The sequence below is a fragment of the Gymnoscopelus braueri genome, assembly GCF_963280865.1.
Source record: "Gymnoscopelus braueri genome assembly, chromosome: 19".
Classification (NCBI taxonomy): domain Eukaryota; kingdom Metazoa; phylum Chordata; class Actinopteri; order Myctophiformes; family Myctophidae; genus Gymnoscopelus; species Gymnoscopelus braueri.
The window spans coordinates 19,186,225-19,204,837 of NC_137621.1; the positions used below are offsets into that span (position 1 = coordinate 19,186,225).

General features: G+C 46.1%; 1 protein-coding gene across 5 annotated transcripts in view; it reads right to left on the reverse strand.

The window, feature by feature from the left end:
* Positions 1-535: 535 nt before the first annotated feature.
* Positions 536-18,613, reverse strand: part of tmem260 (transmembrane protein 260) — a 37,358-nt gene continuing 19,280 nt past the window's right edge. For 3 of the 5 annotated variants that reach the window (XM_080415204.1, XM_080415207.1, XM_080415205.1), the window contains exons 4-16: positions 14,766-14,943; positions 14,041-14,154; positions 13,620-13,799; positions 13,459-13,499; positions 11,748-11,834; positions 9,726-9,834; positions 9,303-9,475; positions 7,607-7,778; positions 6,691-6,830; positions 5,844-6,020; positions 4,236-4,289; positions 3,848-3,932; positions 536-3,674 (exon numbers count right to left, since the gene is read on the reverse strand). In XM_080415204.1, the coding sequence (XP_080271330.1) occupies positions 3,420-3,674; positions 3,848-3,932; positions 4,236-4,289; positions 5,844-6,020; positions 6,691-6,830; positions 7,607-7,778; positions 9,303-9,475; positions 9,726-9,834; positions 11,748-11,834; positions 13,459-13,499; positions 13,620-13,799; positions 14,041-14,154; positions 14,766-14,943 (1,765 nt within the window). In that variant the 3' untranslated portion in view covers positions 536-3,419. The remainder of the gene's footprint in view (positions 3,675-3,847; positions 3,933-4,235; positions 4,290-5,843; positions 6,021-6,690; positions 6,831-7,606; positions 7,779-9,302; positions 9,476-9,725; positions 9,835-11,747; positions 11,835-13,458; positions 13,500-13,619; positions 13,800-14,040; positions 14,155-14,765; positions 14,944-18,613) is intronic. The other 2 variants (XM_080415206.1, XM_080415208.1) reach the window with 2 other exon arrangements.

Sequence of the window (18,613 nt, forward strand, 5' to 3'; positions counted from 1 at the left end):
AAAGAGGAATAAGGCTGGCTTCCCATCTCCAGTGTGTGCCCCCCTAAGTCCCCCTCCCCTCTTTCTCTCTCTTCCTGTCTCTCTCTCTCTCTGGCTGGTTATAGTGTTGTGTTTCTGTCTCCCATTCACAGACTTGCCACTTTCCCTGTCTCTGTTTCACCCTCTCTCAGCCCCCCCCCACACCCTCTCCCTCCATCCATCCCTCCCCTCTCCCTGGCTGGGCTCACAGCTCTTATCTCCTCAGACGCCCCACATTCCAGCGTTGCCGTGGCTCCCTGCCTGCATCCCTGGTCACGGCGATTCCACGGGTTCCCACAATCCTCGGCAGCTTGCTGATTTAGGGTGGGCAACTGACTCTCAGAGACAGCGGAGAGGAGAGGAAGGGAGGGGTTGGGGGGTGAGAGAAGGATGAGAGAGAGGGAGGGTAACAAGGGGGGAGGACAGAGAGAAAGTAAAGTAAAACAGGCAAGGGACAACACATGAGAGAACAGTGCATGTTGGTACCAGGAACACAGACCGATACAAGAGGTTCAAGTGAAATCAGATAACGATTTAATAGCGAAACACAGTTCAAGTAATATTCTTTCATTATTCTGGGTACATTTGAACATAAGAAGAAAGCGTAAACAATATGAACAATGACACTGGAAATACTAAATGTATTTCTCAAAAAACCTGACGATAAAAATAAAGGATGAAAAGAAAGCAAACCATCTGCGCTCGGTCCCATCTCAAATGCCAGCCAGCGACAGAACACCAGAGTCAGGCCCGTGAACAGAAAACCTGCTTACTGTCGTCGACTTTCTAGTCCTATATCTCTGACAGCCGGCAGAAGACAGGCTTTTATGAGTGCTTATGGCAGCAGCACACTGGCATCACCTTGACATAGCAACTCGTATGGTCCCAGAGTCAATAAAATACACACCAACGTCTGACGTCTTAAATGAATGTCTCCACCTGAGGTCTTCTGCTGTAGACTACAACAAGGAAACAGAGGAAACTAGAAAAGTGCACTCCTCGGAGTGCAGATCCCCACCAGGCCGGGTTGCCTACCCAGGGCAGTTTTGGGACCCGTTATAGCACCAACGTGAGGCCGATTTGAAACATTTGGGGCGGCAGATCTTCCTTGGGCTACTGGGAGTGTGCGTGCAAAGTTTCACACCGATTGGTCCAGCGGTGCCAGAGATTAGCTGTTCACGGACGGACTCAAAGGAGCAACAACATAATGCTCAACACCATATAAATATATATTCTCATCACTGTTGATAGACAGGACATACTGTATATTAATTCATATACTGTATATATCGTGTTCATTGTTCACTGTATATTCATTCATATACTGTACTCAGTGCTGATACTGTTAATGGACCGTGTTTATATCCACCCGTATACTCATTTTTGAGAGATTGTACATATAGTTTCCAGTGTCTCATGAGGCGTTGCGTGAATTATGGGCATCACTTCCTGTTGCCATTCAATCCATGTCAGTCAATAATAATGTGGGAACACAACCTGACAGAAATCAAAAAGCGTCACATTAGTGTGCCTACTTCCCTACAAGAACTCCCGCCACACAGCCGATTCAAACAAACTCCTGTCTTGTGTTTCATTCTTACTGGCTGCTGTTGCTGCTGGACCACCTGCATCTCTGCATAGGGATTAAAACGGTGCTTGTTAAGAGACTTCAGCGCTTGATAACAAGCATTGATCATTAATTTGAATCAGAGTGTGTGGAGGGAGATCTTGTAGGGTAAGTAGGCAGAGACTAATGTGACCCTTTCTGAATTCTGTCAGGTTGTGTTCCCACATTAATGTTGACTGACACGTTCATTCATATATTCACTGATGACAGATGTGTAGCAATAGATATTCATTCCTATTATTAACTGTACATTTATGTTGTTCACTCCTTCAGAGGTGCAGTGCAGATATCTAGGGCCATCATCTCAGTTTTGTATTTGTATCTTTATTCTTATCCATCTTGGTTTGTTTCTTACTCTTACCTGTACCTCTCCTGTGTTTTGTTCTCATGCTCTAGCTGCTATGACAATAAAGATGATCAATAAAGCTTTATCTTTTCTCATCTTAAGTGACTCTCCAGGTCCATTTGCTGGCATTTGCGTGCCACAGTCTCTCTCCAAGCAACCTTCATGAGGCTGAGAGTCCATCTGTCAGGGAACAGAGTGCTTGAGGGTCTTACGTGTCTGTGTGTGTCTTGGGGGTTAGTGTGACTTGTGCTTCTCTAAAGACGAAAGCACTTCACGCTGCATGTGGTTGCTAGCTGCCTGTAGACACGTTTGCATACTGCATACCCATACAAGCAAGTGCACATGTATGCTCATGCACACCTCCACACAGCTACGTACTGTATGCAGGCACACAAACACCTCTAAAAAGGGTCCCTGGCATTGTGACATTTCGAATTTCATTTAAATCCACGAGGGATTATAACCCTGTCATCAGGAAGGAAGAGAGTAAAACGCTCATGGAATCCATTAGTTTTTAATGCGGAAAGGACCATCTAAGATAAACTGATGGAGGGATGAATGGATGGAGAGAAGGAGGGATGGATGGATGGAGGGGAGGGTGGTCAGTGACGGTCATAGTGAACGAGGGGCATATAAAGAAACATCACATTACAAGTCTGTCCTAGATTAAATTAATCTCTCATTTTGGCCCCCATAGTGGGTTTCCCTCAATCTCAGTTCTGTGCCGCCCTAAAAAATAAAAAATAAAAAAATATAACTGGAACAGCAGGAGGCAGAGGCCAAATAATCATCATGTTAACTCATTCACTGCCAGAACTTTTTCTTTTTTGCGTTTGCCCACTGCCAGAGATTTTTCATTGAAAAAAAAAAGTACTCAGGAGCCGAGATACAAAATGTTTAAGTTTTAAGTTAACAAGGAAGTGGATGGGAGTTTAGATCTTCGTTCTTGGCAGACAGGGCTTAAAGGACAGAAGTCGTTTTAGTCGTTCTAGGCAGGGAATGAGTGCTGTGAGAGAAAGACCAAAAATGAGATAAAGCGATAGAGCAAGTTAACAAGTTGAGTTGTAAGGGAAACACAAGCAACTTGATTGGGGAGGAGACCCCTGGGTTTACAGTAAACATCTATCCAATGACACAGAACTCAGATCTATGTGCTGAGCTCTGTTTTCTCTCTCTATATATATATATATTTTTTTATATACATTGTAACTTTCCCCTCACCTACATTTGTAGATATCTGCATCCTACAGAAGTGCTACAGTTCCAACTAGAATCAAACTTTGCCACCCTATATTGCACATCTAGAACGACACCTGTCAACAAACTGGTTCGTTCAGGCTCTGTCCCTGGCTGGTGGCGTTTTGGATTGAGGACTGTTGGCACGGTCTACCAGCTCCATGTATAGATCCCTCTGGACTTGGATTGGGGTCATTGGTTTTTCATCTGGCGGAGTTGGTCTCTCTCTTGAAGCAGGTCTGAAACAGCCGAACGGATGGCGTCGGCCTGTGGATCGGCAGGCTCTTTCTCCAAGTAGAGACCGAAGTGGCGTGCGCTGCAAGTCAGCAGGGTGTCCGGGTCGTGGCCGCTGTGATCCGAGCGGAGGAGCCTCTCACAGGCCAGTGCCAGGTTCTTATCCCAATTGGGAGGGTAGTCGGACTGGGCCTCCACAATCTCCTTGTACAGCTGCATGGCGGGAAACAATGCACATCGCACGGACACACATGCAGACACGAACACACAGAGGCAGATGTTATCCAATACTCTACGACGCCTGCCAGCTAAAAGCGAGTTCTAAAAGTGAGCAGGTTGGATCCTGGTGAATTATGTTTGCGTTTGTGTGTTAAGGGCAGACTCACGGTGTAAGAGAGCTCAAAGAGGCGAGCCTTCACATCTCCCTGCATCCTCTCTGCCAGGTCAAACAGAAAGAAAGGCGTCTTCATCCTGAAACAAAGCACGCAGCACTCAGGGCTAAGTGCTGGATGGATGAGCCATGCAGATTCAACGCTCTCTGACGCACCAGTCCAATAGAGTGGTTTATGTAGATTCTGGCAGCAAGCAGAAAGCACATGCAGATGCTCTGCCGCACAAGACTGGTTTATGGAGATGTTGTGTAGCGGGCCGGTGGTTAGTGTGCCGTCGTGACACAGCTTTCTATCTTGCCTGCTATGGTATACGACCCCCCCCTGCTCTAAAGAGAGCAGAGAGGCAGCGGTATCAGAGAGAAATAAAAAAACACCAACGTACCTGGCTTGCCACATCTCCTCGTTAGCAACGTGCTCCCAGGACGCAGGGTGGAAACTGTGCAGAGACACACGGAAGGAAATTAAAAGATATTGTTATCTAAACAGCTACAGGCTTTGCCTTGCGCAGAGTTCCACTGATTATAAATGATTATTCACGTAGGTGCATGTACTGTAGTAAACAGTATATAGAGTATACACTATTCTGTATACACTGTATATATAGAGATTATCAACTAGGCAGCCATGACATTAGATAACAAGGGCTATGACAAGTGCCGAGCGTTATAGCATTCCGCAATTTAAGGTAACCACTTAAAGCAATGAGCTTTATATTTGACTATTTTTGCCAAATGTCCGCCTATTATGACATGCCCAGGAAAGGGACACTGGGGTTCATGTGGTTAATAATTAGATTAACATGGCCCAGCAAATCAGGGAGTGAGCTGAGAACCAGGCAGGTGTTGCTGGCAGCTGGCAGCGGAGATCGTTGTTTCCCCGCTCTGTTCTGGTTCCTTTGCACCCGGTTAAACCCCAGTTACTCGAGAATTCTACCACACCTTTCAAAGGAACCATGTTTCGGCGGCCAAGTTTGACATTGCGCACTCCTTCAGCAGTGACGATGCTTGTGTTGACTGTTCAGCATACGGCAGCACTTTAGGCTTGCGCCGATTGGTCAGCTGCCAGGCACTGCCTTATCACGTTCTCAGACCTTTTATATACAGTATATGTATATAGTTCAACTCTGTATTTGCTTCATGAGCGCCAAATGATTATTCAACAATACCAGCCAGCATATATTAGACATGGACTAAACCACAGCACAGCAGCCCCCCCCCCTCCTCATTTTTTTATGCCCATAAACACTTGACCTCTTCTTCAAAAGAATATTTTAACAGGGTTGCTGAGCTAATATTTGGCTCGTGGGCATTGGCGGACACGCTTGTAGTGAGGGTGAGGGAAATAATGTCACAGTATTCAGTCGTGGGTATCTGAAGTGAAGGAGGGGCTGCTGCCGGCGCGTACAGCAGACATAATATGGGAGCTTTGACTAATTCCACTTTTGACACACTTATTGACAAAAAGCAATAAGAAACTCATTATGCTTCATCTTCAGTCTCATTCCGAATGGCCCGAGAGCATAATGTCTTTGCTCTGGTTTAATTCATAAAGAATCACATCACGGTGAACAGAGGGAAAACCTTGCTGGAGAAATGACCTGAGACCACATAGACATTTTATTTATGGTATTTATTATGTATTTACTTATTATTATTCATGATATTTATGCTTTTTTGTTGTTGATGATGATGAGGAAGAAACATTTCTGTAGGATGTAATTAACACCGTGAATGGTACTAGTGCCGTGCAATGATTACATTATTAGCTGATTGAATAGTGTGACCAAATATTTACAACGTCCCTGTCTCTAACCTCAGTTTCCTGTCTCTCTCTCTAGTCTACACTCAAAATAAAGTAGAAACGAACAAAAAATATCTTAAAATAACTAATCAAAACCTTGTGAGTTTTTTTTAAACAAAGAAAGCTTAGATAGTAAAAATGTGTGCGTGGGTGCGTGCGTGCGTGCGTGCGTGCGTGCGTGCGTGCGTACCTGTTGTGTGGTTCACTCCAGTTGTAGATGCCACGCGTGTGCTGGGCCCACTCTTCAGGGTGGAACTGCCTCTGGGCGGGCACCAGGTGGTCACACACGCCCAGGGGCCAGCGAGTGTAGCTTTGTGCCCAGCTGGAGTCCCCGTCTGGTAGCCCAATGCAAGCGAACATGGCCCTCCTGCACACACACACACACACACACAGGCCAGGTTCTCACAGCGCTCAGAGAGGCCAGGACCACAGGAGGTAAAAACCCCCACATCTATCTCCCTTAAAACACTTCCCTCTTTCAGCCCAGGTGACAGCTGATAACCGACCAGGTATTCATCTCACATTCCCAACACATTCCACTTGCCCACTAGCCTCCCTGCTCCTCCCCACCACTGTGGGCCCTCAGGGTTAATCCCACAGGTCAGTGTTGCCCCTCTGGGAGACAGACGCATTGGCCTGGCAAATACTGCCCCCTGGTGGGCTTGGTATTAACAGGTCTCCTGTCTTAATGCCTCTGGTCCTCTGTTCCTCCCTGCAGTGAGTGGTGAGAGCAGTCCTATCTGCCTGGAAAGCGTTTAAGCAAATCGAGTAGATTAGTCCGCACTTGTACAGTTCATCAGACTCCTCTCACGGCAGCAACAGTTCTATGGGCTTATCTCTGCCCTGCACTCACTGCTGTATCGGCCCGTTCCACTGTTCTCCACCTCATTATATCACACGCACTCTTCCAGTCACTCCATTGTAGCTCTCCTCATTCACTCTTCTCTTCGTCTCACAGCTTTCTATTCTTCCACCCAGGCCATCTCTTTGTTCTCTCCACTCTCTCTCCATCTCTCGCTCTCTGCTCCATGTCTTACCGTAAGTTGTGGGAGAGGAACAGCTCCAGACTGAAGGTGTCCTTCTCCTCCGGGTTGATCGGGTCCCACCAGCGACCCGGGAAGTGGACCCCCAGGTGATGCCGCCCCAGTTTGGCCACGTACCAGCTGTAGGTCATCATCTGGAGAGATCAGAGGGAGAGAGACTAACTCAGTTTCACTTAACACTACTGACAACCATTTTCCAAAGCAGACAGTGGGTTGTTTGATTTTCGAGTAAGCCTTTGGAATCCATTCATTTCAGCATGCTATGCAAATTTCCTTGGAGGGACTTGGAGGGAACACACTAAATATTAATGCTATGATTGTTAGTCCAAATTGCGCTTTCATTGCATTTAATGCATTGTAAAGCTGCAATCCATAACTTATTTTAATGAATAAAACATGATTTAACCGATGTGTATGGTAAAGTATGTTAATTATATAACTAGAACATCTGCAGTGGTTGGAGGTGGTCTCTCTACTCTTCCACTGACAAATTTAGACCCTGTGTCAGATAGGACACCTAATGGTTGACAAGTGGTACTGCCTGAAGCTCACAAGCGCAATATCTCCCCTGCACTTAACTTAAACCCTGTATGCTTCCTTGATCGGAGTCCCGCATGGGTTTATACTAGGCCCCCTCCTTTTTTCCCTCTGCACCAAATGTCTTCACTGAATACTCATCCCAGAATACAGATGATAGGGTTCATGTGGCTTAAAATGGGCACTCACCCAATACCATATATTGATAATCTGGCCCTGATCAATAATATTTCTTTGAATCTTAAAGAGGAGTCCCTCAGAAATGTCATCTACCATGTTGATAGGAGTGTTACTGTGTTGAAATTGGATGGATTTTGATTGCGATCGGTGAGCACGCATTGTGATGGTGGTGTGAATGCAAAGTGCTGCTGACCTCCTGGTCGACCAGTTGTACATCAGGCCGCACTGCCTGGCAGTAGTGCAGATAGCGCAAGGAGTTCCCTGGCAGGTCTCCTCTGGTGAGAATGATGGAATCAGCCGGGACGGAGGCCAAAACCTCTCTGCCGAACCTCTCCACCACACTGTTACTGCTCTGATCACAGTCCCTAGATGACCACACATGACACACAGACAAACTTTTTACATTGCTTGTTGCGACTCAACCCAGCGTAGGATTTATTCATGATAATACATTAAAATGTACAATAACACACACCAGTAAGCAACATATGATTATCAGCGAATTCATTTTAAGAACAGATATCACTCAATGCAGTATGTTTAAAAGTCAACATTTAATGTAAAATTCTTTATTCATTACTGGACCATTCCAATGTTGCTGCACACACAAATACGTGACCCAAACAGATATCGCCCGTGACCCAAGTTTGAGTCTCAACCCACAGTTTGAACACTGCTGACTTACAGTATGGCTGAATGCTTCCTCACTCCCACTGAGAGAAGTGTGTGTGTCGCAGGTAATTGCATGTGCGCGTGTGTTTGTGTATAGCTTTCAAGGTTCTCTGAGGGTAAGTTGTCAGCCCCTCAGCATCATGCTCAGGCTGCCTATCTAATCATGGGTGAGACAGGTGTGATGGGTCTGACAACATGGGCCATGCTCTCCTCTTGATCAAAGCCGCTCAGTGATGGCTGTCTGGCGCTCCCCGGCACCGCACTAGTGTAATCTGCCTCCTCGGACGGCTAACATCTCAGACTGAGCACCGCGAAGGGAATCTATGTGCTAACCGTGGCTCTCTTTAGCCTCTACCATGGGGCAAGCACAGAGAAACCTGACATGTGGAGTTCAGGCCTCGAGTTTGAAGTGCAGGGGAGAAATAAATCGCGTTGACTCAGGGAAAAGTTATGCACAGGGGTTTTAGAAGGAGGCTAGAATCAAGTTCTACTATAAAGAGAAAGAGAGTCTGTTTTTTAATTATTCCGTTTAAGTCAACTATAGAGACAGTTGGGAGTGCAGCAAAGTCGTTGCAAATAAAACACAAGAGGTAGTTTTTCCCCAGGTATAATCAACATGAATGTATTTACAAGAATCACATGGAAAAAGCAATGGAGGTGAGACACTTGCTCCATTGGAAAATATTACCGCTATTCAGTTAAATGTCATGGGGTTTCTTTAGTCAGTTTCTGCTTTATTTTCTTGGAGATGGGAGCGTGTACAGAGACGGGAAGCTGAGGGTAAAGACGTGCATCACGGCTCCAGCCGGAATCAAACCGGAGACGTTGCAACTACAGCACAGTATATGGTTGCTGTACAAACCCTTCAGCTACCAGTGCGCCCCAAAATATCAGGTTATCAGGTTTAACTGAATAGAGAGAGCCAATATTTTAAATGGAGCTAGACTCATACCTGCTTTTCTTTTTTCTGTGAGATATATGCGTATATTTTGAAAGCGGCACCTCGACTCTGGTTGTTTGAGCGGCAATGAGCGCAAAACCTTCCAAACCTCAATGATCACAGGGAGTAAAAAAAAAGTCACAAAAATCACACGCACATCAAAGTCAGAGGAAGAGCATTATGCTCGAAACAACCCAGCTGTAATAAACGTCCTTTGGGGAATGCACAACTACAACCATCCAACAGCAGTGTCCTGCTCTGTCCCCACAATGCTCACCTATGGTTGGAGTGTATCATGTGTGCCAACAGAGCCCACGTGAGAAACCAAGCACTGGTCTTCCACAGCCTGCCACAACCCAGCCTCTTCTCCAGCCTAGTTTGTGTTAAACTCAGCCCAAGGCCGGCAAGCACACACACCACAGCATCACTCTGTATCCAGAAACGCTCAACCTGCAGGGGCCGGCAACAAACACACGCACGCATGCATGCCACACACAGAGACACACACACACACACACACACACACACACACAAACACACTTAAGCTCAGCAAGCGGATGTGATGTAAACCCAAAGGCCTCTGGGAGCGCATGGTTCTCCTTGACCACTTAATCTGGACCAAGCTCACAAGCTTGTAGATCTTCTATTTTCATTTCCACCAGAATGTGGATGAAGAAGTGGTTAAACCCTCATAGCTCACCACTCCCAGCAGTAGGGGTCTGCTGATGTCCAGGTTGGCTCTCCATGCGAAGAACAGTGAGTAGACAAACAGCATGATGGTCAACAGCCAGGACACAGTACAACACCGCCTAGGACAACATTCACCATGAGATCAAATGACATTTTTTTTAAATATGTATATATATATACGGTAACTGTATGTTTATTCAGTAATTAATTCAGTAGTAATAAAGCCATCTTTGTGTTGAATCAATCTATGAAAACATTAAGGGATGGTGTGCACCAGCCAACAGCAGGTGTGTATATACCCCAGTTAGCTTAGAAGAGCATGACTGATTATCTAACGCTGAGTGAGTCATAATGTATTTGGTGCCAACCACTGCATCATCACAAACGCATTATAGCATAGCTTTTAAAATGAATGTCCAAAATAACCAGACAACGTGCGCATGTGTGACCGCACTGTGCACCTGTGTGTGTGTGTGTGTGTGTGTGTGTGTGTGTGTGTGTGTGTGTGTGTGTGTGTGTGTGTGTGTCTGTGTCTGTGTCTGTGTCTGTGTGTGTGTGTGTGCGCATGCGTGTTCCCAGGTTTATTTAACACATTGGGTGCCAAAAATGTATATATACGTTTTTGCAAATACAACTGTTGAGTGCCAAAAACGTATATATTCCAAAAAAAAAAAATCCTTCACAGCACCAGGAGATATCATTTTTCGAAGATTTAGACTCCAATCCACTTCCTGGTTAACTTATGACTTCAAAAGCCTGTATCTCGGCTCCTGTGTACTTTTTGGGCGGTGAAACCGCCCCTATAAGTGAGGTTTGGAAATTTGTACAATTATCCTGCGCTGTGATTGGCCAGGATAATTGTACAATTATCCCGCACCGTGATTGGCCAATCACAATCTATTCAGGACTGTGATTGGCCAGTGTCACATGACACATGTGCATAGCCCTATATAAGAAACCATAACTTGGAAAAAACCATAAGTTGGTTTTTTCCAAGTTATGGTTTCGTCCATCATAAAGAGTGTTTCAATAAATGTATTTATCTTTTGTACATGATTGGTTGACTCCATTCAGTATTGTGATTAGCTAGCAAGTAGCCTCGATCTCCAGGCTTTTATTGTTTAGTTTTGCTAAAAAATAAAAGCCTGGCCCAACGAGTCGGTGAACTCGGTATGAGGAAGTGTTTCATTTCCCAACCAACCAGAGTGCAGTGGGCGTCGCTCGTAATGTTGTGTTAACGGGGCGGGGGTTGACGGACAGATCGGTGAACCAATGGGATCAGGCGCAGTCTCTCTCCGGCTCTATACACCCGCCCCTTTATACACGAAATCAGGAGGGTTGGGGCAGGCTAGCTAGCAAGACACCGCCCACTTCACACAGGGTGTGATTTTTTTTTTTACAATGTATTTTTAACTATTTTCAACTGGCTGCAACTATGGAATGGATTACCGAATGTTTTTACATTTTTTCCCCCAATTGTACGAGACCTCTATGTGTGTAATGAGGGGATCACCGTGAGGATGGTGATCACTGAAAATATTTTGTGACTACTTGAAAAAGGTTCAAAAATGGTTAAAAATCCTGGCACTCAACGTATAATATTTTAATAAACCTCTGGCACCTCAAGTGTTAAGTGCACCCCAGGGGGCCGGCCTTGTTCCTAGGTTTTCTGCTAGTCCTTATCAGTGCCCCCCCTACAGACCCCAGCAAAGACACTACTAGAACGAATGAGTGGATCACATAAGCATTGTAGTGGGTAGTGTGACAGCTGGGAGTCTTGGTTGTCTTTGTATTTTTTAAGATCAGCATGTGATTTCTAAGATCAGCATGTGATGGCGGGTTTCGTTCAACGTCTCTCACTCAGAGAGACTTAGATTTTTGGGTTCAAGTGGCTGGTGCAAAGCGTGTGTGTGTGTGTGTGTGTGTGTGTGTGTGTGTGTGTGTGTGTGTGTGTGTGTGTGTGTGTGTGTGTGAGAAAGAGACACAGACAGACAGACAGAGTCCGATGTCTTTCGCATACTACCAAACTTACCTGTCCAAGGAGGAGAGGAGTATGCCGGTCCCAGCCAGCACCAGAACAGGGGTGGAGAGATCTGTGAGGCAGTGGTCCAGTTGAGCCCTGATTTATTCACACACACACACACACACACACACACACACACACACACACACACACACACACACACACACACACACACACACACACACACACACACACACACACACACACACACACACACACACACACACACACACACACACACACACACACGCACACACACGCACGCCTATGATGGACATCGAGGACCAAGCTCTGCACAACCCCACTGCTCCACAGCTGCCAAACTCAAGGACACCAATTAGTAAATGCCCTTCTAAAACGCCCATCCATCCCTTATCAAAACAAACTCCTAGAACTGCGTGCTACCCCCTTTCAATCAGGATGACGGGTACCAACGACACCACACACACACACTGCAACCCCCCCGCAGTGCCTGTCAGTCACAGAGCACTTTCGCAGAGCAGAGAGAGAGAGAGAGACTTCCCTGCCTCTTCCTTAATACCCATCTCTATTTGACAGCTTATTGAGTCTCTATCTCTCTCAATGTACACTAAATGTGTGGATGTGCTGAACCGTTGCCTGCGTCAGTGTGTGTGTGTGTGTGTGTGTGTGTGTGTGTGCGTTTGCGTGTGCGTGTGCGTGTGTGTGCGACTATGTCAGCTTCACGAGCGGGTTTACGTCTCCAGTGTGACACGCCTGTCATGTTCGTCTCTCGTGCCCGTCATGAAGGTGTGCTTGTCCGTCAACCAGCGGGGGCTATGGGAAAGGGGGCGGGGAGGGGCTGGAGCTAGTAGTGGGGGGTCTTAAGATGAACACTCCCCATCCCGTCAGCTGGAGAGAGATACCGGGAGTGGGATGACTGTAGCAGAGGCGGGTGGGGGGGATGGGGTGGAGGTGGAAGAAGGGTAGGGGTGGGGTGGGGTGGCGGTTTGTTGGAGAAGAGAAATACAATTTTTCCAGCTATATTGCAGTGTCTGTCATCACAGCTTGTCACGCTTAAACAGCAGAGCTGAGTGATCATTTCAAACTGCTGGAGAAACAGAACACAGATTTGGCCATCTAAGCAGGTTCAGTTCTGCTTTGATGGAGAGAGAGAGCAAGAGCGAGAGAGAGAGACCAGAATGGGATGGAAGAACAAAAGCTGCCAGGTAGAGGAGGAAGAGGAGGCAGGCTCTGGAACTGACTGTGCAAACTAGTGGATCAGTTTGCATGCGGTTAAAACATCTCTGTGTAGAACGCCAGAAACGTGAAACGCTGCACTTTTGACTTGTTGACATGGAGCATATCGTAAGTCTGTGATATGATGGGCAAACCCTGTACAGTAGGAGCCAAACAAAGTAAGTAAAGCCTAATTTATACTTTGTTGCACCGAAAATAGCCAATCTACAAGTTCAACAGAGTATAAATTAAGCATACGGTCATTTCTCAGTAGTCAGTATTTTCTCATCAATTGTACATTATGTGTATTACAGCAATAAATGCTGTATCTGTGTCTCACTGCAGCAGTGAGCATGGCGGTTATGATCAATGTTTGAAATGTGTAAAGGGCTCAAGTTTATGTCAGAGACAATGACAAAAGGGTGGACAAGTCCAAGTAACACAGTAAAAATCCTCAGTGTTAACATGAGGCTATAAAAATTGCCCCAAATGGACCCCCGTAGCTGTCAACTGGTATACTCACTGCAGCATCATGGTCAGGTTCACTGAGGTCTCTGTCTTTGCCTGTGTCAAACAGGGAGAGGACATACTTGATGATTATTAGGAAACCCAATATATGACAAAATGCAATTAAATTCCCTTTATTGTCATTGCAGGTGCAAATGCATGCGTGCGTGTCAGTACCAGGCTGAAGGTGCCATATTCAGCCCTCAGAAGGTGGGTCAGTAGGCCAGACAGGGTGGTCTGGTCCCCCCAGCTCCAACGGGCAGTGTTGAGGTACGAGGAGATGGGAAGGTAGACGTAGGGCAGAAACCCTCCCAGGAAGCATGCACCCAATGACACCAGCCCACACACAGACAGCTCCTGTCAAAGTCACACAGAAAGGGATTAGCATGCTACAGCAACATGCTAACGGTGGCAGCACCAGCAGCAGCAGCGGTAATGGTAGTAGATGGTGTGGTGGTGGTAGTGGAATACATTAAGGGGGGTCAGAGCAGAACCTCCACTGTGAGAGCTTTTTCTATGAATTAGCATACCAACATACTAACAGTGGCAGCAGTCGTTAGTCGTAGAATGGAGTACAGTAGGGGACATCAGAACTTACCCTGTGAGAGTAAAGTCGGTACAGCACCCAAGGAACGATGACCAGTACATACAGTACTAGAGTGTGTTGGTTACATAGCCCCAATCCACAACACAGCGCCCCCCAGTGAGCCACCTGGCACAGAGCACAGAATAAGTGTTAATTCTAGCTAGAATCAGGGGTAAATACATACTAAAATATTAGTTAAACTGATCTTGAGTCATGATTATAGAAAAGTGATAACTTTAAAGGACCATACCATTGTAATTTTGTCTTTGTAATTTTGTCTTCTAACCATTAGCAAAGATTGTCCCTGTCTTCAGATTTTTTTGAACAATAGGTTTATGCAGTCAGTGCATAATTTAGTAAATCTCAGGCTGCATTTTTAAACATCATGTGTCAGTCAAATGTTTGACTGGCTTCCAACGTTTGTGGGACGGGACGTTTTCCTAGTTGCATCTAAATTTGCTGTATTACTCTAATAAAAGCCATTCACATTTGCTCATTGATATCAATACACCTGAAGAAAAAAATATCAAACTCAAATTTTAGCTTAAAGAGAAATTTTAATGATACAGTTAGTTTTAGATAACATTGAAAAAAAAATGTCCAGGTGCATTCAATGAATATGGACAAAATATCTAAAACAATTAAGCAATTTGGGGGGAAATGGTTTGTGTAACCTATATGCCAGATGCTGATCCTTTAAAAGTGGATTAATGCTAGAGGTATGAGGTGCTGGCTACCTTGTTCCTCTGTGAGGTGCTTTCAGAGGAATGAAAACTGGCAGTCAAAGAGAAGAGCAGACCGACTAAGACGTTGTTCAGGGTGAAGACCTCTGCCACCATGGACCACTGCCAACTGAGCCTGGACACAGCAAACACCCCTCCAGCCAGCACTGCTCCCGGGCCTGGGCCAGACAACCTGAGGTTAGGTAGAGGGAGCAGAGAGCTGAAGTAAAGGCTAGAAAGGTCACACCCAATTTGAGAAAGACTTTCATACTCAAGTCCCCTTCTTATTTGCCCTGCCTGCATTAAGACATGTTAAGGTATTGCAATCGCTCCTGTCTGTGTGTGTCTTTAAACAAAATAACTCTGAGAATAACTCAAAACCTGGTAATGATCAGAAGAATGCCTCTAAGAGATGTTGTGGTGAAAATTACATAACTGATCATATCTCAGGAAAGGAGAAAGATGAGATTTTATGTGTGGATGGGCAGAATCCTTCAGTATCATAATCATTTTATTGTACAAGTAAAGTATGTTAACATAAAAGGAATATGACTTGGTGCATTGAAAAAAATATATATATTTAAAAAAATATATATAAAAAAATCCAATATCAAATTCGGCTAATGGGAGGGCCGGCCGGCCGGCCGGCGGGCGAGCGGGCGGACCTCTAAAGTGTCTTTTGAAGAAAACGCATAGTGGGGATGTGCGTGCAAAGTTTCACGGCAATTGGAGGGTGCGTTCATGATTTGAGACATTTTGTACAAAATGGGCCACTCCTGCAAACTTTGGAAGCCAATCTTAGCCAATCAGGATGGAATATGAAAAATCTGACAGATCCGTCTTGATCACATAACTATAGGGATAATGTGTAGCGTGACATTTGGATAAAATCTCTAGGAGTAATATAAAAAAAATGTATTGCAAAAATCGGTCTCCTGGTGCTATAATAGGCCGAAAGATTTGGCCTCTGCGTGCAGTTCACGTTCAAGTTTCACGCCGATCGGTCCAACGGTGCCGGAGATTAGCTGTTCACAGACAGACGGACACACACACACACACACACACACACACACACACACACACACACACACGAGGACGGACAGAGGCAAAAACATAGTCTCGGCCACGCCTTCGGCCTGGCGGAGACAATAATCAGCAGAAGACTATCAAGGGCTATAAACTGCATGGGCTTTTTTTTTCCAAAAACTGATTGCCTGTCTGCTTTATGCTCTAATTTTAAATCTGTTAAGCTTTCCTGGAGGAGAGTATTGTAATTTCCAGTGCTGTGCTGTAATGTCAGTGTTAACAACATTATATTTGAAGTATCGTTTGGATGTTCATAACCTTGCCATGACTTATTTTTTCCTTTTTTAACAATTTGTAACTCATATTACTTACCAACATGGTTTGATTCATATTTAAAACTGACACTAGCAACCCTTGTAATCTACAGCACTTTTATTCAGTGTAACTTAACATTGCAGGGACACAATCTGATCACAATCTTTTAAAACGTGACCCACGTTTGCCATCCGGACAAGTCCTGAATCTCACTGTCCCACTCTAATGGGTCGCACTGGCGTTGGCGTATCATGAGAACTCTGTAGCACCCGCTTGATCTCTAGCAGACTGGCACAGAAAACCAGTGTATGCACAAAAGCCCCCCCCCCCCTTCTCCTCCTCTCCTGTACTGTCTCCATCTCTTTAGTAGTAATTGAAGCAAACTTGGGATAATCTGTCATACGCTAAGACCCACCACTTACTAAAAAAGAGAGACAGAAGGGGAAGAGAGAGAGAGAAAGAGAGAGAGGGGACAAACTACGAAGAGTGGAAGGGTAAGAAAAGGAGGAGAACGGTGCAGAGGAGAGGAGTGCGTGTAGTGAGGGGGTGAGGGGGGATAGTAAGGATGGAGGATGAAATGATGAGAAAAGGAAGAAGGGAAGTTGAAGAAGGGGGAGGGGGGGGGTTCAGCGGGTGTTGGGGGGGGGGGCAGCCCCGGTCCCCGGCATGCTGGCTCTGAAATATATGAGCTGGGGCTCGACAATTAGGGGAAGTCAGGCAGTATGGCCCTCTCCGCCATTGTGTGGAGTGGCTTAGAGTCCTCATCAGCCTATCAGCTAACTGACAGGCAGAGAGCTGCTCTATTCAGCGCCGCAGATACAAGCTGCAGGCCAAACGACTGCCAGCTCCCTCATGACCCCACAATCCCTCGCCGGTGACAGCTTCAAGCTCCATAGCAAATTAGGCGCTCTCACATTACAATCGCGGAAGACAGATTCCATTAACGGTATCTGAAATTGAGTAGAGAGCAGGCCCGTTATCAGACCTGACTCATAAGCACCGCCATTAATCACGAGGCATGATACCATTTATACATTTCCAGCTCTCTGCCTGCTGCTGTGATAGTCGGCCACAAAAGGCCTGATGAGACTTAGGCGAGGGGAACAATGGAGCTTTTCTGAGGAAACCGCAGTAAATCAGGAAAAAAAAAAGGCGAGAGAGGAGGGAGAGAGAAGAAAAAACTTGCATGCTGACTACTTCCACATTTTTGTGGGTTTTCTCTTTCCTACCCTTTATTTCCTCTGTGTTCTCTGTGAGCTTCAAGTGTGTGTGTGTGTGTGTGTGTGTGTGTGTGTGTGTGTGTGTGTGTGTGTGTGTGTGTGTGTGTGTGTGTGTGTGTGTGTGTGTGTGTGTGTGTGTGTGTGTGTGTGTGTGTGTGTGTTGGGGTGCTGATGGGGCGCGTCTCGCAGTGGGTCTTAATAAGAGATAGCAGCGTCTTTCTCCCCCGTGCCGCTTCAGGAATTAGTAGTAACTTGCAGGAAGGGTGGAATGTGTGTGTGTGTGTGGGGGGGGGGGTGCAGGGGGTGAAATGGGGACTTTTGTAGAGGTGCAGAGACCCCCCATACCCTCGAATCTACCCCCCCCTTGCATGACAATTAACCCACAGCTCATACGCTTAGCAGGGGGGCTGGTTTCAGGCTAGCGCAGGGTGCAGGGTGCACCATTGGGGGTCCGCGGACGAAGATATTTAACCAACTCTACTGTGGCTTCTGAAGCCCCGTCTGACAGCCAAGACTCGTCAAACACACGCACACGTGTTTGTGTGTCGCGCGCACACACACACACACACACACACACACACACACACACACACACACACACACACACACACACACACACACACACACACACACACACACACACACACACACACACACACACACACACACACACACACACACACACACACACACACACACACACACACACACACACCTCTTCTCCAACTCGTCTATTCCTCCTGAGTGGCTGCCACATCTCTCTATTAGAGCCTGTCAGGCAGTGATGTGTGTACACTGCTGTGTAAATGACCTGTATGTCTGCAAAGGACCACCTGGGTCCGCAGTCAGCCACTGAGCCTCTCCCATCGCTCATTCTTCCCGTCTCGCTGCTCCCATGGCAGGCAGATAAAGGCTGGAAAAGACTCTGACACCGTTTGTGGCCATGTTCCCCCTGTTATCACAACTCAATGCAGTGCAGGATGCTGGTGTGTGCTGTAATGTTGTGGCTCTGTGACAATGGCCGCGTGGTTGAGACGTGGCAGGAGAGGAACATGGCTGACAACGAAACTATTCCATCCTGAACTGATCCCACCCCCCCTACCCCACTGCCAAAATGTGTCCATGCCATCACTTGGGTAATTAACTGCATGACAAAGGAATGCAGCGAATAATATGCACAGAGACTTACAGTAAGTAAAGTGTGATTCATTTCATACAGGGATATCAACAATCCCAATAATTGCTGACGAATAATTCCTAGTTTTGTTAATAAAAAATTCACTGAGAATTTACCAGACAATA